The sequence below is a fragment of the Diadema antillarum genome, unplaced genomic scaffold (genome assembly GCF_040938485.1).
Source record: "Diadema antillarum isolate AM-2024a unplaced genomic scaffold, OU_Dant_1.0 seq00001754_RagTag, whole genome shotgun sequence".
NCBI classification, from domain to species: domain Eukaryota; kingdom Metazoa; phylum Echinodermata; class Echinoidea; order Diadematoida; family Diadematidae; genus Diadema; species Diadema antillarum.
In genome coordinates this window covers 243,133-265,153 of record NW_027272436.1, presented here as the reverse complement: position 1 = coordinate 265,153, position 22,021 = coordinate 243,133, and the positions used below count along the sequence as shown (strand labels likewise).

Sequence of the window (22,021 nt, the reverse complement as noted above, 5' to 3'; positions counted from 1 at the left end):
CTCTTTTTTTTTTTTGTCGTTGTTGTTAAAATAGCTCTTTCCTTAGATAGGATTGATTTGTGCTGTTTTGCCACAAGCAGCAACCTGCGTTGTACTGCAAATGGTGCTGGTTTAATTTCAGCTCAATTACCTGCGGCTAAATATGCCTACTCAGAGGATTACAATTTGACACAAAAGAGAACAAATTTCTCTGTACTTTTGTATGATCAGATATTCACAGTAGTCATGTCTTGCTTAGTCACGAATAAGTGATAGTGCTGAAGACTTTGTAACAACAAAGGGCATTTCATCATCACAGAACACATAAAATAAGGATCATGACTCAAAATTTGCAACCTGCGATAATGGCACTGTGTAGAATTTGATGCGATAACAGTAACAACAACAAAAATGAATACTCATGTAGCAGACATGCCTGGAGCAAAATGTAACCCACGATGCATTGTAAAAAGTTATGCTTATTTGGAGCCAAAATATGATCTCATATAAGTACATTTTGCAAGGTTTCGCCATTTGACTGGAAGGAATATCACAGGGCATGCTCCCCCTTACCTGTCTTGACTAAATTTTACTGTTATTTCTCTTCCTTGCCCATGTGCTTCATTGCTGACAAATCTCTGATCCTCAGGATATACAATTGTAACTCTGAGTACCTCTTAAGATGCCCAATTTTCATTGACTCTGATTGTACCTACAAAAAAAAAAAATCATGCCAACTTAATCAACACCACCACCACCACCACAATAATCTCACTTTGGGTATAATATTCCAATTAATTGAATTGCACAGATATTGATATTTCTGAAGAGATAATAATAACAAAAATTGGTAATGATAACTAACCATTCTTATATATCGTATATTACAAAAAATAAATTAACATCTCAAATTTTGAAACGTCACTAGAAACACAGTTAGCATTTTTCTTTCATCCCATGGTGAGGTCCAACTGTAGTTATCATAAAAGTATTCTTTTCATTTAGAGACAAGGGCCAAGTCAACTCTCTGCAACACACTGGCAGCTCTCTTCTCTGTTCTGTTTTTGTTTTTCCTAACAAATCCATGATAAAGCCATCACACCAGCAAACTGCGGCCTCCTCGCTGGAGAACAAGAAAGGCATTGTGAACAGAATCAACCTCACGTGACACCAACGCCCTTTTACTTCTCAAACATGGACATCTCCTGGAGTGAAGGAGCCAAGGTGTGGGGCCTGCACCTCACTTGTAGATCGGTATCCTGCGACTGGGAGCCGGTCTCTCGGTGGAGGCTCTCTGAGACATGCGCAGACACTTGGGGCATTCTCCTGACCTCTTGTAGTAGCAATCTCTGTCGGGAGAAATACAATAGAACCTCATTATAGCTAGGTGAAATATAGCGAGATACCTGATATAAGGAGTTAATTTGGCAGGTCTAAATCCTTTTATATTCTTTTGTTTTTACCCATGTTATAATGAGATACCTGATATAACAAGGAAAAATCCCAGAGGTCCTAAGCAGCTTGTTATTTCAAACTTGTCCTTTCGATGACACAGTGCTTTCCAGCGTGCAACTGACCAGCTGTCTCTTGGAAATTTAACCAAACTTACACCTCACATAAATGGGTAGATGTGGAGCCTTTTTGCCTTGTTTGAGTGTGATGAGCACTGTGCAGCTTCACAGTAAAATACCATGCTGAAATACGATGATACCAATGAAGAATACGTCGCAAAATAAGCGGAATTTCGTAGGTATGGATGGGAGTCGTACATGACACGAGCATCGCCACATGTGTAAACAAGTATGTAAACAAATGCATTCGTGGCGAGTGCGGGAGAATGCCAGTTCACACGGAAATGCGCTAGTCGAGAGTTTGACCTTTGACCTGTTCATTCAGGAGATTACACGGGCTTTGCGCAGCAACGTATTGTATATCAGGTAGGGAGAATTTCAAATTGCCATAGATTGCTCTTCATTGCTTACATTTACAGGAAAAGGAATAATTTGTCAAACCACTTGACAACGTTTACCTCAAAGATTCACACACTCTTCCCTTAACAGAGTTAGCATGAGATCAAGTCAAGATTATAATAATAATAGCTGGTTTTTATGTAGCGCATTTCACACTTGTGAAGTATCCCAATGCGCTTTACAGACTATTATTACCCCGGTCACTGGATTACCAGGTAATTAGTTTTCCTTTGCATTCACTTTATAGTCTGAGAATTCCTCTTCACTGCATTACTGAAAGATCATTTGAATTGAGAAAAAGCACTATGATTGCACAAAATTCCAGCTCAATACAAGGAAGAAGAAATATAGTTTTATAATCACAAAATGAATGGTCACGATGTACATGTAGGTGTCTACAATATCAGAGGTGCAAGGAAGTGTTGAAGTGACTGAAAAGGAGTTACGACCAACTCACCTGTGGTAGACAGCAGAGCAGTTAGCACACACAGTGGCAATCATGTCAAATGGATATAGGATCTCGTCCCGGTTGCACAATTCGCAGATAAAGCCCTTGGCCTGGCAGAGCTGGTAAAAAAAAAAGCAGAGAAAGATATCAAATATTTCACCACACTTTCTGCCATACTAAAGAAAATAGGTAATGGTTCCGTACATTGCTTGCCTCTCTTTGCTGCCCCCAATGATTAAGCGCTGTATAACTAGTGATATACAATGCTGGTATTTTCTTTCTGAGACATCCAAATCCAATGGGGAGAGAGAGAGAGAGAGAGAGAGAGAGAGAACATAATATCTAATTTTAACCCTTTTACTCATTTTGAATCTCTACCACAAGGACACCTCAGGTAGATATTTATATTCCCGGTGACTGTGGTAAATATATGATATTTGACCAGGGTACTGTCACATCAAATTATCAAAATTCAATGCAATAGCAAAAAATTCAAGACAAATCTAGCCATACTTGGTTCTTATTCAAAGTTCTTATGCAGCTGGACCATTGTCTACAAGTCAACAGTAACATTCCCAAGTAATAGCGGGCAGCAAACACATCTAAATGGGGATAGACAGGAAGGATGAAGGCGTCTGGAGTCTTACCTGGCACTCAATGCGTATGTGGACGGCGTAGTCGCCATGGATGGTGGCCAGCTCGGAGAGAAGGCTTCCCTCCTCGGCATCAAGGAGGTCCTGGAGGGAGTAGGTGTCGCTGTTCTCCACAAAGTGGGGGCGGTTCTGAAGCTACGATTTAAGAAAGGCAATAATAGGTGCGAAGACATAAAAAGGAGATGAAGCGCGACAAACATGGTGATGAAGATGAAGACAGTGAAGATAAAGAGGAGTAAAAGAAGATTTGGAAGGGAGCTTGCATTATCCATCGCTACATAGTGGGGGTGGTTCTGCAGCTGCATATCAAAAACATGACAATAGGAGACACATATACAAAAAGTTAGATGTAGCAATGCTAACTGTGATAATGATGATGATGATGATGGTGATGATGCAGATGGTTCCAGTGGAGTGCGGTTTGATGTTGGCAGTGGTTTTTGGAAATCATATTCAGGCATATCGTATAACAGAATGACATCAAAGTACTCTGAAGATGGTCACATTTCAAAGTATTGTATGAGCTGTTATTTTCATGAGGGTTTAATTTTCACGAATTTCCCGAATCACCTTTGGACTGTGAATATTGAACATACAAAAATGTCGCCATGCACTGCTGTAATAGTGCATTTATGACAGCTTCTGTGTCAATTTGCGAAAACAACATCTCATGAAAATGTTTGTGACCTCCTCATTCTCTAAAATATCTGTACACAAAAACAACAGCTTATACAGTATACCACAACAACTATGATATCAGCCAAATATGTTCCCCTAAGTCATGGCTCGACACTAACTTTTTTGTTCGGTGGCCCGATGGGGCCACCAAAATCCTAAGTTTCAAATTTTTGGTGGCCCGAGAGAAAAATTTGGTGTTCCGAAAAAACAACAACAAAAGACATTAAAAGTCCTTTTTTTTTCATGAGTCAAATATTTAAGTTTTATGATAGTAAGAATTAGAAGTTGGACATATCTACTCATAAATAAACTTCAACAAACTTGCAACACTCACTCTCAGGCACTCATTCAGTCCTTTTCATCCATCCTTTAAACAAATTTAAATGCTATAATTTCCGGCGCAAAAAGTTACGAATTTATTGACATACTTTTCAAAAAATTTTGGTGGCCCGAGTCGGGCCACCAAATTTGCCTTTTTTTGAAATTTGGTGGCCCGACTTTCATTTTTGGTGGCCCCGGGCCACCGGGCCACCGTTAGTGTCGAGCCCTGCCTAAGTAAATGTCTGGTGTGAATAGAGAGCTGGAATATAAAAAAAATACAGGTATGTGTTATCTTAGACAACACTGGAATCTTCATAACAGCCTGTAACCAAAGTAGCATCGTACCCGTTTTAGTAACTTTTCCTCCATGGCATTTCGGCAAGACAAGAAGTAGACCTTCATGATTAGCACCTCCTCTCGTAGTCTCTGAAAGAGAAGCACAAAATATAATGATGAGTTCTATTAACATACATGTTCAGATTGAATCTGTGTGCCAGAGATAGGTTGAGTAATTCAATATATAATCATCATTATCATCATCATCATCATCATTACCATCACCATCATTTATTATTATCAATAATATTGATAATATATCACAATACATTGTCATCATAATTCTTTATTTTATTCTTTTTTTTTTGGGGGGGGGGGGGAAGGTGGAGAATTGAAGGGTTTGCAAAAGGCCATTACCTTTCAACAACTGAATGTACCACTGAAATTGAACATTACACTTTCACAATCTTCGTTACGTGATGGCACAAAACTTTCCATCAGAGTAACACCATAACCAGGTATAACCCAAATCCTCACTATACTGATTATTTGACATCCATTAAAGATGTCAATCTTGGCACCAAAGCTGACCTTGATCTGACTGAGTTCCTCCACATAGCTGAAAAGCATCGGATTGAGGTCCTGTATCCTGAGGACAGCTCGACTACTCATCAGCTGCAGCAGCTGCTTGGACTGCCGACACACCTGGACAGAATACAAGTCAGTTACGAAAGTTAGTTACAGTTCTGTCTCCAGAACCGTGCCTACTGGCCGGACTTTTATCCACACAGCAGTACACATCTGGCACAGCGGTATGCCAGATTATGAAGTTGGTGACATCACTGACAATGGTGATACATCCTTTAGGAGCAGAGCGCATTTAAAACATCTCATGTCATGTACCTGAGGCTCTGCCCCTGATTTCCATTTTTTCTCGTTGGATGCTATGAACCATTGAATAGGCCATGGGGATAGCTATCATAGTGCATTGCTGTCTATGCCAGTTTGTGTCTTTTCTCTTTCCTAATGGGCTATTGGTTCACTTCTGTATAATTTATAATAAAGAAACAGATAAATAAACGAGAAATGCATTTCAGAAATAATCAAACACCCTGCTTGTTTAAAAGCCAAAGCTAACGATCCAATTTAAAGTTGCAATTTCATCAATGTAATCAATTAATCCTTACTATCAATGTGTGCATCTTAACGACATGTGTTACACAGCTACAATTTATGCCTTTAGAGATTCCTTCCAATGCAAGTGTCTGTGAAGTGTTTGTGCCACATACACTGTACATTCCACACATACCTTTCTCGGTTCAAAGTCCCAGTTATGGATGACCCTGGCCGGTATGACCTCCAGGTCGTTCCAGTGGCAAAGGTTGCAGTAGTAGAGCCCACTGTAGTCACACAGCCTAGGTTCTGGCTGCACTCCATCTATGGATTACACATGACATGTCGTGAAAGAGCTAAAAATATCCCAATAATAAGTTGATCACAGTCAATGATATGTCACACACAAGAAATGTTTAGACATTATGGCATTATAAAATATTAAAACAGTGATGTTATATGTTATACCGGAAAATTGATAAAACTATGTTGATAAGCAGTACAGGTGTGATGTATGGGGCACAGTTCTGTATATCTCTATCAGTAACAGATTTCTATATGATCTACTTGTGAGAGATTAAATCACATATTCTATTCATGCTTTTAAGCCTAGCTGATATCTTTTCTAAATGGTACTGTAGACACAATAACGAGGAATAATCAATTGCTACATTACAGGGAAAATATTCAGTAAATCTTGTAAATTCTCCCAGTTACATTTTTAGGTGATATGAAGCCACAACAAATCTCAAAATATCAATGATCCTAAAACATCACCTGCATGAAATATCTCTCTATGTCCAATGTCTACAATTTCATCACAATTCTATAGTGTCAATGTTTCTCCCTTTTCATTTTTCCTGTCAGAGCTTCTTGAATTGGCCCCACCCATATCATTATTCCTATCATCAATCAGCACATCAGATGGAAGGGATGTCCATCTTAGAGGGTTATGGCTGGTATATTAACCCATGAGGATAAGCTGGTTTTGCTATAACATGCATTTTCCATAGTCACCTACTCGAGTATATTCGGGAATAGTCTTTCACGGGCTAAAGGGATCGTATGGTTTTGGTTGAGACCTAACTTCAGGTTTGTAACATTTTGGGGTGAGATAATGAGAATCCTCTTACAAAATATAAAAGGGCATTAATTCCAAGAGGAAGTCAATGTCTATTTGATGGAAATTGGTTTTGAAATGGCTGAGGTTTTGAAATGGCTGAGATACCCAAAACAGAGCAATCCTACTCACCTTTCATTATGACTGCTTTGTTTTACTTCAATATTTGACGTCTCTGCTATCCCCAAAACCGATTTCATCAAATAAACTTCAAATTCCTCTTAGAATGGTATGCCTTATATCATTTCATAAGTGGTTTCTTGGTATCTTGCAAAAAAATAAAAGCCCAATCCTCATTTCCACCAATACTATACCATCCCTTTAATCCCAAGATTGACCGGTTACTCACTGAAGGTCAGAGGAGCTCTACACTCCGCACATCGGTAATTCTGTGTGGACAATCCTCTGTCTGGACAGATGTTCAGATCAAACCCTGAAATCTGTGGACAGTGAGAAAAGTGGACATCACCATCATCGCCTCAACAATCATGCTCGTCTCAATGCAGGACACCCGCCACGGACCCTAACACTCAAATGTCTGGTAATGTCCAACATATATATGCTTGTGTGTAAACTAATACCCGTCATTAACGTGGGGTAAAATTATATAGTGATGAGGGCATTCTAGAATGATGCAAGCTAATACTTAGTAGCCATGTTCATTGGATGTACACTCTGGATGACAATATAACCATTTCAAAACACAATAGCAACAAATAAACACAGAGAAATCTAAACATGAAGCTCTTCTACTAGACTGAAAATTAAAGGAAATGTCAAACTCTGATTATAAATCAAGAAAGAAAAAGCGACTTGAACGTTACTCATGATATCTCTTCAACAAGTGATCTTTGGAGGGTTTAAAAGTGGGTTTTTTTTTATATAAACAGCATATTTTTGTTTGTTGTGTGTATTTGTTACATTTCTTAGGTGGCATTTCACTTCTCACACATGCAGCCAAATTGTACATTCCATGAAATTTTATAAATTACGATCAATATCACTAAAGTTATCCTTTATTTTCTTCTCGGATGTGAAAGGCAATTAAAAGCACAAGTTGACACACTGTCACTGATCAGCACATTTCATCAATCTTCTCCTTTGACTGATAAATCTGCAAGATGGTGAAATCTAAACTGCAGGTGATACTTACTTTTGTGCTGACACATTGTCTTCTCACAGAATTAAGGCACTTTCCATGACAACTGAAGCCGCACTCTGTGAAGGAGAAGATTCAGGTGGCACAACGTGAGTAGGGAATATTTCAGTGCGGTTTACTGTTTACCATTTCATACAATGTGAAAACTTTCTGGCGTCAACACCTACACAAGCATGAAATCGTAACAATTTCTGAACTTTGAGAATAATCTACAAGTGCTTGTGGTATTGTTAATTTGCCACAGGATTCATAAAAAATATCTTTTGCCATACACGTGGTCTCTGCCTACGAAATATAAGCTGCTGTCTGCAGCTAGAGTGGGACCACTTCTATCACAGACATCTTACAAAATTCTGCAGCTGAGGGCATCAACACTTGGGCCCTGTTGCATAAAACCCTTACCGCTGGACTTACCGCTCCTTTCTAGCGGTAAGTCTTCAAATTAGCGGTAAATTTTATAATCCTTGATGCTGATTGGCTATGATGCGTAATTTTGACGGTAGTTACCATTGAAATTCAACGGTAAGTTTTATGCAACAGGCTCCTCGTTTCGGATTTACAAGCTAGTGCTGTGTGACATGAAAATTAAGCAGGCCACAGAACCCCGATGTGACCTTTCCACAGTCATTAAGGAAATTAAATATGGGGTGGTATGGTCACCCAGAAGGCCCTACAAAAAAGAGTCCTACTGTAGAAAATTAGAGGAAGCATCAAAAGGATGTGGGAGGGCAACATCCATGAGTCAAGAGGGATGGAGCTGGTGGTCTCCCAAAGAGCTAGGAGGAGGACAGGGTCAGATGGAGCAGAGTGACAGCGGTGGTTGCATCTTCACCGGTGCCCCAGTGAAACCAAAGTCATGCGACAGGTGGGGGTACAGGTGACCAAGAAGTAGGTATCCCTCTGCAGGGGGTAAAGGGTCAACCCTACCAATGGTGGAAGAGGAAGCAGATGGAATCTCACCAAAACACCTGTACGAAGTCTGGAGCAGGGCCCAGATGACCGAGAGGCACACCTCACACTGGTCGTTCAGACTCTTCCCTTTCATCCGTTGGAACCGGTGGCCAAGGACGGTCTTCACGTCTTCGCTCTCTTCCTCCTCTTCTCCCTCCTACCAAGAAACATGTAGGTATTGGTAAAAGTGTAATGTACAGATACTTATACATTTTACAAATAATCTATGAATGTTCATGAGTGCAATGGACAGAATATTTCATGAGGTGAAAGATGAAATTATCCATTCAACAAGGCACAGCTGAGTTGAATGAATCAATAATTTCTCCTTTCATCGAATAAATATTCTATCCATTGCATGAATGAAAAAAACATTCATCATTTGTCTTATATAACAGCTAAAAATAGATCCCTGTCATTTGAAGTTTTATGAATTTAGAAACAAAAGAGAATGTGCAAGATAGATCTGAGATCATGAGAATGCTGAGCGCTATATGCGAGTGCGCTGTCTGTCAATATGCTTGATCACATGCATACTGCAAACACTAGCGTTTTACATACACAGCATGCCAGGCTCTTGGCATGTGCGCAAATGGAGCAAATCGCATGGATCAAAGACTGCACGGTAAATGGAGCCACAATTGCATAAATGATGACATAATAGTAAAATTGGAAAAATGATCAATATCAAACAACCAGTCAAATGACAAGGATCTATCTATATGTTATATAATTCTATCTAGTTTTATTTCATTCATTCTATATACACACTGCCTTCGTATATCTTGCTTTTTATTACCTCCTGTGAATTAATATGATTATATGAATTTGACACAGAGTCAAAAGGGACCTGAGCTTCTGATCCAAGCAGAATTTCTGTTAGAGGCCACATGACCTGGACAAATTTGGTCACCTTTCATAGATAGACAAGACAAGTTCATGTACACATACTTTGTACATATTTCAAAGGAGTAAACCTTCCTACAATCATTCCTTTGGGATGCCCTCCCATTCCTAGCCTATAATCTATTGTCTTTGCAGTAAAGCTAATCATCTGATGCAATGAGACTATTGTCTTTGCTAAGCGATACATCTGATGTGGCGAGACTACGAACAGTGGTAGCACCCACCACCTACAAAGATGTATATCCACTTGTGGATGCTTCGCACACGTCCACTGTTTGTAGTCTCGCCGCATCAGACATATCGCTTAGCAAAGACACATCAGACGTTCAGCGTGACAGTAAAGATGATCGCTGCATTCTTCGCCTAGATTATAGGCTATCCCATCCAAGAAGTATGTTTAGCCCATTTAAGTCAAGCCTTGAAATACATATTACAAAAATTAATTTCAAACATTGCAATCACTCATGCTAATCTACATGTATCCATGTGACTTCGGCATGCGTTCTCCATATACATCTATGATGACATGTTTGTCTCATTCCTCGCATGAATATGATAATCTCGCCAAAAGTCAATAACCTCTCAAGGCAAACTGCACATTGGTCCTACAGTGACAAACAAGGCAAAGCTGACCGCACGAGGAAGGGCCCCTGAGGTTACCTTGATCTGTAGCAGCTTGAGCCTGAGCTGGACAAGTTTGGCCACCAGTTTGCGTCTCTGTTCAGAGTGCTCCTTGGTGGTCCTCACGGCGTCCTTGCAGTTCTCAATAGCCATCTCAAGCTCTTCCACTTTAGAGAAGCCGAAGAAGCCCTATCATAACATAAAGCATAAAGCATACACAACATATAATGGATTCAGTAAAAATCACGGCATGAAACTTGCGAATTGGAGCTGATGACCTTTTTTTATTGCATGAAACTTCTGCAAATTACGACTGGCATTCAATGCACTGTGGAGGGGGAAAAAAATAATAAGCATTTTACTTTTGCGAATCTTGGTTCCTTAAAAAATTCACAGAAATTTCATGCACACAAAAATGCATGGTTTCACAGTATACCCTCATGGTCATTGCCCTAAATCCACATGATAGACTCATACTATCCTCACCATCCCTCCTTCATTCCCAAATGTAAATTGCTCTGTTATGTCTGTTTGGATGATGCACAACAGCAATTTTGTGTCAGCTGTAATGCTACATTTAGACCATGTTCCCGGCGATCACTGGCAGCCCTGTTTGCACATAATGTAGTGCACTTAAGGTAGATGAGACATTCTCCTGTTTTTTCCCCTCCATATTCTAGTCTCGTTTGTTCCAGTCCTCGCTCCGATGAACATACAGCTATCACACGCCATTCTTACAGCATCTGGTCAAGCTAGGCCCTGTCTTATAAAACTTGTGATAGAAATCAATCAAAAACAAATCTCTTGAAAGCTGCAATCAATCGCAACCTGTGATTGATTGATTGCAGTTCTCCGTCTCAATTTCAATCATAACTTATTCATGACATGGATTTGCATTCAATCGTAAAGTTGTGATTGATTTGAATCAATCACAAGTCTTTATAAGACGGGGCCCTAGACTTCACAATCTTTCCTGTCGAGTCCCAGTATGGAGGGCCTCTAAGTTCTGTTACAGCATATTACCTACTGTCACATTTTGTTGCGTTCATCCCGTTTTACTATGGCCTATAAGGTTTCTTATTGGTACCGGGACTGCTGTGGTAAAGTTTTTGACAGTTTAAAAATTCGACACGGCATCTACGGTAATGACGGCCAAATACGTTCGTCCATTCTGACCCCCAACGTTGTCTCACATCCATCCCGCTTTGTTCACAGTGGTCTGAATGACACGACTGCCGTGGTCACTGGGAACATGGTGTAAACACAGCATAACTTGCAATACATACATGGGGCACTAATATTTGGATCTGGCATTGTAGCACATCAAGTTCGCACATTATCAAAGCTGACCATGACATAGGTGTTAGGGATGTGGTCTATGGTGCTACCTCAGACCCATCAAAGGAGTCTAGTAAAAACAAACAAACCAAAAACTTGCCAGGAATGCGGGAGAACAGTCCCCACATAATGATAAATTCCAACAGTTTAATTGATAATCTAAAACAATTTTAAAATTTATTTTCAACTGATATGTGCTACTGTAACTTCCACATCGATGTCACTGGAGCAAATTCTGTCTATCTTTGCATCCAGCGCATAAGGTAATACAACAACAGTGTCAATATCATCACAAAATCAGCCCATGGGAAGATGGATGGATGGATGGATCTCTACATCACCCCCAGTGTCAGTGTAATCAATAAAGCCTTTCACACTACCCACTTCTTTCCACATGAGCAGTCACTGTGGGCGGTGTTGTGTTTACTGTCTGCTGAAATGTGAAATAGCAATCACTATAACACCATATGGTATAGCACTCTACATTTGCTGAAGACGGGTATGTAGCGTACATTGTAGTTGAAAAGAAAAAAAAAGAAGAGTAAAACAAACAAACGAAAAACAAAGACATGTGCACAAATACATGACAAATCATTTTAGATCTGCTGGCATGAATACTTTTACAGACTACACAAAACTTGCATCCACATGTCCATAGTTACAAATACAGCAATGGGGCAATTAGCTCTGTTTGAGTAACAAACACATGACAATTAGGCACTGCAACAAAGGAATTTACTGTATAGGTACAATACAATTGTATAAATACGTAAACTTTTATTGAAAAAAAAAGGAAGCTCAGAAGGTTATTGTATCCTTCCTGTATATCTGTGAGACAGCATTATGCTTGTACTGTGGATGCCTCCACAGATCATTAGCACACTTTGACTCTCTGGCACTCATTTTACCAAGCTAATGTACACGACGCATCGTTCTGAAACTGAGAGGTGAATTACCCATACACACCTTAAAGGACGAGTTCACCTTCATAGACATGTGGGGTGAGTGAATGCAGCAATATTAGTTGAACACATCAGTGAGAGTTTGAGGAAAATCGGACAATCCGTTCAAAAGTTATGAATTTTTGAAGTTTCTGCTCAGTCACGGCTGGATGAGAAGACTACTATGGCTTGTGATGTCATATGAGTACAACTATATAAAGAAAGTATGAAGATATTCTCACTTTTCTCACATAATAAGAGAACACTTGACTTCTCTCTTGCAGAAGTCAGGAGGAATAATATTACCCCTAACATACGTCAGTAACAAGTCAAAGAAATGTGCACTTTATTCAAAAAGTCAAGTTTTGTGAAATTCTGTTTTTATTTTCCTTATATCGTTGTACGCATGTGACATCATAAACTGTAGTAGTCTTCTCCTCAAGCAGTGATTGCACAGACATTTTAAAAATTCAAAACTTTTGAACGGATAGTCGGATTTTCCCCAAACTTTCACTGATGTGTCCTACTAATATTGTTGCCTTCACTCAATCCACATGTATATGAAGGTGAACTTGTCCTTTAAAGCAGCTCTATAAATACACTATAACTGGTTTAGGGATTTGATTATGTGGGTCTTGCAATTTACTGCAGGCAAAAAATAGGTTTTAGAATTATTGTACGTATGTGCTTGTAGGGTACTGTATGTCAATTCAATGCCAGTACATGACGTTATACAACAATTTTACGACAATAATAACAATAGGAGGTATTTATAACGCCCCTTACCAATCCAAGTGCTCAAAGGGCACAAATTTTCTCACACAGCATAAGTTTCATTCATTCTACTTATAAAACTATGAAACTTTGAGACAATGGCATAGACAAGTTAAACACTTTTTTTTTGTTTGTTGGTTTTTGTTTTTTGTTTTGTTTTGTTTTGTTTGTTGTTGTTGTTGTTGTTTTTTGTTTTTTGTTTTTTTGGGGGGGTGGGGGGGGGGGGGGGGGGTGGGGGGTTGGATTACCTCTGGTTGAGAGAAGTGGTTCTCTGAGATGCCGAGGTCCTCGTTGGTGATGAGGGCCAGGTCCTGGTCTTCTGACGGCAAGCTGATGTCTGCCTCAGACCCCTGACTAAAGGACTGGCCTGACCTCAGGAACTCCTCATCAGCATGGCGGTGTCCTTCAGTGAGGTATGATAAGGACAGACATACAGACAATGTTCTGGGTATGCTACAATTTACACGCCTGATATCTTTGTGATAAGGGCAGATACTATTTACATCACCATCTAACATTCTATAATTTCAAAGAAAGTCTGATAAAATACTTATTGAACTATATACTAAATATCTGAATTTGGCTTTTCTGTTTTGTTGTTATGTTTTATGTATTTTTAAATCACTGTTATTTGCTGTCATGAGTCAGGTATTGAACAACATTTGGGGGGATTACTCCCAATGTCTTTGTGATAATGATATTGCTTTACTTACCAAGTATCTTAAGCATTCTATAAAAAGAGTCTGAGGATAATAGCCTGTTGAAAACTAGTCTTGAGTATACTGGGGCAGGTGTCTATGGGAAATGCTTATACCAAAATTGGCTTGTTCTTAACGGGTTAATTAATGACTGTCTAAGCGCCTGTCTTTGCTGTTGGGTGTTTTTTTTTATTTTTTATAATTGAATTTGGTGATTAATTCATATTGCTGACATAATGAGCCATGTATTGAACAATAGTTGAGTGGTGGGGGAGGGGGGCTGCATTGAAACCTTCCAAATCTCGCATGAGTTATTGACCTTATTACAAATAGATGCATGCACAGGTGATGATTAAAGGCGGACAGTCAATAGTGGACAACCAACGGTATAAAGATGGACAAGCCAAAGTCTACAACCATAGGGGAGAAATAGCCATTGCTGAGTGTGGCCAGTTATCAGACATACAGAATACTTACAATAAATACATCGTGTAAAAGGTTAAAATTCCTACCTGCACTGGTCTTCTGGCCATCCTCCGAACCAAGAAAACCTCCAGGAGTTGCATGAGAGGGAACTTCGTCCTCATCTGTTGCAACTAGAAAGGGATTGGATACTTCATTCAACATGTCCTCCCTTTCTCCCGGCCTCTCAAAATCACTCGTCTCCGAGGCAGAAGGATGAGGGAGATGAGGTCCAGTAGAACGTATCCAACTACTAGTACTCACAGTTTGATGGCTGGATGGCGAATGGGCATTCTGTCTTTGATGAAGACTGTCTCTAGATGAGTCTGAAAGGGGTCCTGCATTGCCATTCATGATAATGCTTCCATTGATCCTCTGCTCGCCTTTCTTGGGAGGCGGCCGTTTCGTAACCGGCCTCTGCTTCTCATTCTCCCGACTACTGTCCGCTCCCTTGTGGTCAGCTTGACCGCCCTCGGGGCTCTCCTCATCCTCGGAGTCCGTCCAGTCGTCGGTGCCCACTGACCCGCCGGAGAACTTGATGACGGCTGCCGAGGTGATGAAGGTATTCACCTTGGAGTCCTTGATACTGCCTGGTCTACTCATGCTGGGCTCCCCATCTCATCTCACTGGAAACCCTCATGTACAGCTAAACAACACAGGACACAATGACAAGGAAGATTTTAAGACATGTTTCACACTGATCAGCTGCACACATAGCTTTTCTTGTCCCATTGTGTAATAATCACTGTCAGTGTTATGAAATATTCTCCCATGATCCACTACATGTATATAGCGAACCCACGATGTATACTGCATGATAGGTATGATGAAAGCACCAGCTGGAAGTGGTAAGTATATAATGCGTTTGCAGAGCTACATGTAGTATAAATGCCATTAACTGGTGCAGATATATTACTATTATGCACGATGCAGCACACGCAGTAGTGCAGATAATATCAAGAGCTTGTCAACTTGAAATATTGATTGAGAGATCGAGGGTCTACAATTCTAAACAAAATACTCCAACATTGCAAGTACCAACAGTAGATCTACCCGTACATGTCTACTTTCTCAACACATACTATAATATTGCAAATACAAGTTTGTTTTCCAGCAGATTTCTGGATTTAAACTACGTTTTTGTTTTGTTTTGTTTTTTGTAATTTTGTAATGGTATGAAATAAAATATTCTGAAATGGCCTCAAAATTTGAAGTAAGCAGGGATGAGAAACACGTTTATTACATTTCAGTTCACCTAAATTGCCCACGAGTACATTGTACACCTGCCAATCCTTTTTTTCCCCTTTTGTTGCTTACAAGTTACAGCCAGAACACTGATAGCCCTGTCATAAATAAAGAATAGGGAGCTACATGTAGGTTTTCCCTTGATACACCTCCATTGCAAGTTTGGATATAAAAAAACAGCCAAGAAATGTGACCAGTGGATCGTACACAAGTAATGTGACACAGCGGTACCCCAGGAAGGTTGCTGATTCCAAACTATTCCCTGCAGACTTTGTCATGTATACAATAATGTGTGTGTTGGGGGGGGGGGGAAATACCGGTATTAAAGGGATCGTATAGTTTTGGTTGAGACCTAATTTTAGGTTTCTAACATTTTTTTGGTGAGATAATGAGAAACCTCTAATGAAATATGAAAGAGCATGTAATTCTATGAGGAATTCAACGTTTATTTGATGAAAATTGGTTTTGAAATGGCTGAGATATTCAAAAAAGAGCGATTCTAATAAAGTGTGGGACCCACACTTTATTACGATCTCTTTGTTTTACTTTGTTTTGGATCTTTCAGTCATTCCAAACCCGATTTTCATCAAATAAACTTTGACTTCCTCTTAAAATGGTATGTTCTGTACTATATCACAAGTGTTTACTTGGTATCTCGCAAAAAGTTAAAAGCCCAATTCTCATCCCCACCAATACTGTACCATCCCTTTAAAGGAACAAAGGTGGGAATCTAGCTGTATGAAAACTGGTAGCGCACACTCATTCTGTAGAATGAGAATTAGAAATCACCATGGTGCTGAGGTTGCACATGCGACTGTAGTCAGAATAGAGTGATGAGTGTCCAAAGGTCTCCTGATAGAAATGAGATCTGGGTGAGAGCTGGAGGTTTCACATTACAGTGTAGGGAGGGAAAGTGGCATTAGGCTTGAGGGATCATTTATCATGCATTAGTCCAGCTCTTGATCTTCAGGAGCATAATAATATCAATATCACAGCAGGCCAGAGAGGAAACCAATGCAATCAATGTACATTGTACAACAGTTTCTAAGTTCATGCCAATTTCATGAAGATTATACATGTTACAAGTTTTGTATACCTGGTATACAACGTGTAGGTTGAATAGCAAAGTTGAAATGCAGTGATATAAAACATGTTAACAACCTGTAGTAGGTGCTGATTGAGAAATTAGACATACTCTGTGCAACAGTGCTTATCGGCAAATTTGCTCACAGATATTGAGAAATCAAGGAGGCAGCTCACTACCAGGTACTGGTACTATGATTTAGCCTAGTTGCCTAGTACAAATATGTATCTCCTTGGAGGAATTATGGGCAGCTCAGAGTTCTTGGGTATGCACATCACTCAGTGGGGAGAAGGGTAAATGGCACACACAATTTGCAGATTCAGATGAGCATGTCACACTACTATATATGCAATCTACAACATATTGCCTCAAAACTTCTGGTGTGTTCAGTGAATGTTTACCTGTTGTGTGTATGTGAAGTGCCTGTGAATACATCATTGTCTGCACATTACAACATCATTTACCCAAGGTGCACTGTCGGGGCACGAGTGCAGCCATGTAAACAAAACACAGATGGTATCTGACATCCCTAAAAGTAGGCTCAGGAAAGCTTAAATGACTGGATCGAGAAATTTTCTTAAGTGCGTCTTCAGTAAAAACTAGGGCAAAGATGTGCCAAATGGTGCTGTATTGTAAATACTAGACAAGTTTCAGTGCTGTGGGAAGGTTTTTCTTGATGAAAAGTTGACTCACTCTTAATATTTTGACTCAATGCTGGATGTACAAGGAACATTGCCAGATGTATAGGTATCGCAATTAATTTCTTATACAATACATGTCATATAAAGTGCACACACATGTTTTGCTCAAATTAGTTGACGTGCAGAATTGTTAGGGAACGGTGGCTTTTGATACTCTTCAAAATAGCTACATGCAGGAGTTTCAACCCTCAGATATTGGGATGCTTTTGATTAATTGCACTAAGGCCCCAATCACATACAGTATGTATAAAAATGGATTTTCAACGATCTACACAACAATCCAGGGTGTTCCGGGATAGTTTTGACCTCGATGGAGCGTCAACGAGTGTTGATACAAATGTATGACTGTACACACGGTATCAATACGGCATCTACACGGATCAACACAGCAGCTACACAGCAGCCACAAGGACCATCCCAGATTGCTCTGCCAACACGGCAGTCCCCGGATGACGTCAGATGTTTTTGACCTCCAAAAGTTGCCGTGTTGGCCTGCACAACGATCCAGGGTGTTCCGGGATAGTTTTGACCTCGATGGAGCGTCAACGAGTGTCGATACAAATGTATGACTGTACACACGGTATCAATACGGCATCTACACGGATCAACACAGCAGCTACACAGCAGCCACAAGGACCATCCCAGATTGCTCTGCCAACACGGCAGTCCCCGGATGACGTCAGATGTTTTTGACCTCCAGAAGTTGCCGTGTTGGCCTCCCGGATGTCAAATGATGCCCAAAGTGTCAACACGGATCTCTCCCCGGACCACTCCGGATCAGATCCAAGGTGATCCAGCATGTCTCATGTGACTGGGGCTTAACAACATTATCTACCATGTACTAAGCTGCTGACCATGGCACATCCCCCCTCCCCCTTGGAAATAACAACAAAATGAATACCTATAGATGACATTATGACATCCAATGGGAATGATTGTGCTGCAGGGTCAAAACACATAATCACTGTAAATTGTAAGGATTACAAGCATGTCTATAGATTACCGATGGTGATCCTTCATCAGCCTTGTAAAACCTTAACTTCGCACTTGGTCTAAATATAAAATTAGGTACAGCAATGTACTGGTAGGTGCATACTAGTGCATTTACTACTACTAGGTGTAAATGTTGGCTAGTAGAAATCATGATATCAATTTCTACAGCTCTATTATATCTTTGTCAGAGCAAAGATAAATGATCATTTCCCCCTCATTCTATTAAATGCAGAGACATCTACAAATACTTGCAATCCATTATGCCTCTCGCCCTAGGGGCAACAGGGAAAATGAAACAACAACAACAGTAACAACAAAATGAAGAGACCTGGGAAAGTACATTTCAGCACCAGGAAATTGTGTGGGGCCTGGTACATGTACTACATTTCCCTGAATAATTGATCCAGAATCTTGTTTGCTAGCACTGAGCAGTTAACCACTTGCAAGCTAGTCATACACATAATCATCTGCTGAAATTAGCCAGTCACTCTGATGGAAAGCTGGCATCTAACATGATGCTCTTGGGTCCAGTTGCGAGAGCTTGAAGTAAGTCCCCTGAATTGTACAAATGTATGCAACTTTGTATTTAAAGGCAAGTCCATAACTGAAAGGCTGTTTGAATTTGTATGCAAATAAACCATATCAATTGCAACAATGATGAATCAAATGCAACTTTCAGATTCATCACAAAGTTTTGGGTGATAAATGTGTTTGATGTGATTAAATTGCGTTTAATCGCAGGTCAAATTCCTAGCAATTGAGCACAGTCCAATAAATGTTGGAGAAGCCAGCGTACCTTGACATTAATGACAGTGACAATTCATCATATTTGCTGGCTATAATTTCAGCAGGAACATTAGAAAGAAAAATCTGTCTGTCCGGAAGAGTTTTCATCATTTCTGTGAAGCCAGACGTTGTCTCTGTAGAACATGTCCCCGATGACAAAAAGATACAGACAGATCTTTCTGTCAACAGGAACGTGTGCCTCCACCAGGCATGGTCAGCCATGGAGGTCCCATGTGTGAGAGAGTCACAACTCATGCATGTTGATGTAAAAGATCCCGCTTCATTCATTCATCGCAAAGAACAGGGTGTTATAACCTGGTGAAGTGGTCCCGCCTCACTTCCAACTGGACCCCATGGAAAACCAGTTTAGTGTAACAGTTAGCTGAATATTCATGGGCTATCCAGCCATCTTCTCAGATGGAAAATGAACAAATAACAACACAGGCATGACTATACATGGTTTATACGTATGCCAGTTTGGGCAATTATCAAACTGGTATTTATCACATTCATACTGAATCATAATTTCTGCATGCACTTGGCAATATCTATTTCAATAATTTCATTATCTAGGTTAGAATCTTATATGGCCGAAGTTGCATTGTAATGATATCGTAGAAAAGCTGAAACATGTGATCTTCTTGTGTGATAGTATTACGACAAAGCTCCGTTATGTACATGTATCCATTGGAGTCTTTTTGCTGTCAAAACCTGAAAACTACGTGTGGGCTGTGGTGGTCCTTGACCGAAAGATCGGTCTGTATCTGTCCGTCGGGGAATGTTCCGCAGAGACTGCGTCTGGCTTCACGGATCCCCTCCGTATACAGACCGAAGTCAATGATCCTAGCTCCTGTGTGGAGCAACGCGCACAGATCAAACGTTAATACGATAAACCAAAGTTCAGACAGCTTTTTTACCTTCAAACAAGTTTGACATGACATGACACATTATGCAGCAATATTTGGGGTTAATTTTTATCACACATTGTGCAATCGAAATACTCACAGTAACTCGGTTATAATGCGGAAATTTTATTCATATCGCAACATCGCCGTTCGCTAGCCGTAGGTCGCCATTTTGAATCTGTAAACCAATCACATGCGAGGTACGTGTTTTAGTAAAGAAAACACGTAGAAACTACCTCGCATGTGATTGGCTAATAGATTCATACTGTATGTTTCTGCAGTTTGAACGTGACGACGCGTCAGGCTGGTTGATGTGTGTTATGCGTTGAAAATTCTACCGAAATATTGGATTATTCATTAATCTGGTGAGTGTAGTCTATTCTTAAATAGTTGATTTAACTATTCAAGCTTAAATTTGCCGACCTAGGGCCGTGAATTAGACGCAATCAAGAAGGGTGAGGTACCTCACCCAATTTTCCATAGAGACAGTGGTTAAGAACATCCACACAGCAATAGGTACTGGTACCTTCTGTCTGTCTACGGAGGACAGCGTTAATGGCAAAATGTAAAAGAGTCCTCCGGACAGACGGATCTTTCTATCTATGGTGGTCCCAGCCCCTGGATCATGGATTGCCCTCCCGTTCCTATCATGTTATGAGTATCATTCATGTAATATTAATATCAGGGTGTGAAGGCTTACTCTTACGTCTTTGTAGGCCCTAGACTAACTGCGACAGCCGCCACACGCAGTGTGGCGGCTGCGCCGTGCTCCCATAAAAGATCTTCATGTTGAACAAACGGGTGCCTTTGCGGCGCTATATTTCCTTAATTTTTCAACAGAAACTACTAGGAATACTTACATGGGTCGATGAAACCTAAATGACTATCATCGGCGACTGTTTGATGCATTTCATTGCTTGTGATGCACAAAATGATGTCTTATAAGCAGCTCACCGATGTTCACAGAATTCACAATCACTTGCACAAGCGCACAGAATACTTGGGAACTAACATAAGCGAAACTGCGGGGAAGCCGCCAGGACCGCGCCTGGCGGCGCGGTCTCCGGGGCTAGCCCTAGACTAGATATCTATAACTCGATGACGATAGTTGTTGAGCCAGTTTTGCATTTAGACACTGTCTATGAACATGATCATTGATGAAGAACACATTTAGACCTATTTAGGGCCTTTTCAGTTTTACACATAGAACACATGTAACGTTAGAACCTACAACAGTTTGGATACAGCGGCCTACACAGTAGAACTTCTAACCGAATAAATTACAACGTTTTCACGGGATCACTACATTCAAGGTTCAGTCATTGTCAGTACCTGAGTAACTTAATAGCGTGTATATTTATGCTAGAGTATACATTTAATTCACGTAATGTTCATTCAGGGTTGGTTGCACTATGACATGGCTGGTCACGGGACAGCGGCGGCGGCGTGGCACCACCAACTGTGGCTCGTCATTTGGCAGCAGCTCAAGCTTGGTTGAAAAGCAAACTCAGTCAGTCTATTTCTTAGGAATAGTGGCAATTGTAAGAAAGAACAAGTCCCCCTTACCTCTCTTCTGTCACCGTATGATCATGAAATCCCAACTGACGTTTTCACTCGGTCGCCGCAACAAGAGATTACACAACAGATCTTGAAGTTTTGTTTTGATACGATGCAATATTATTATAAAGCCACACAAAAGTTATCGTATATCGTACACGATTATTGTCAGCAAGGCTGTATGAAAATTGCCAGTTGAGGGCGTTTAGCATAGTAATGGGCAACTTACATTGACTTGACTTTTCGGATGGTGGTACTCGATAACTGATTTATAACAATAATTTTGTAATAGAATAATTTGGTGATATATTTGGACGATAACAGAAATTTTGTGACTCAAAG

General features: G+C 40.2%; 1 protein-coding gene across 1 annotated transcript; it reads right to left on the bottom strand.

Moving 5' to 3' along the window:
• Window positions 1-909: 909 nt before the first annotated feature.
• On the bottom strand, window positions 910-21,727 carry LOC139712069 (differentially expressed in FDCP 8-like). Its single transcript, XM_071623906.1, has 13 exons — window positions 21,689-21,727; window positions 14,459-15,054; window positions 13,497-13,651; window positions 10,235-10,384; window positions 8,678-8,825; window positions 7,712-7,776; window positions 6,908-6,998; window positions 5,635-5,762; window positions 4,917-5,030; window positions 4,395-4,475; window positions 3,045-3,185; window positions 2,407-2,516; window positions 910-1,328 (listed from the first exon to the last, which is right to left on the bottom strand). Exons 2-13 carry the CDS (start codon window positions 15,009-15,011, stop codon window positions 1,220-1,222), a joined length of 1,845 nt encoding a protein of 614 aa, XP_071480007.1. The 5' UTR covers window positions 15,012-15,054; window positions 21,689-21,727; the 3' UTR covers window positions 910-1,219.
• Window positions 21,728-22,021: the final 294 nt, after the last annotated feature.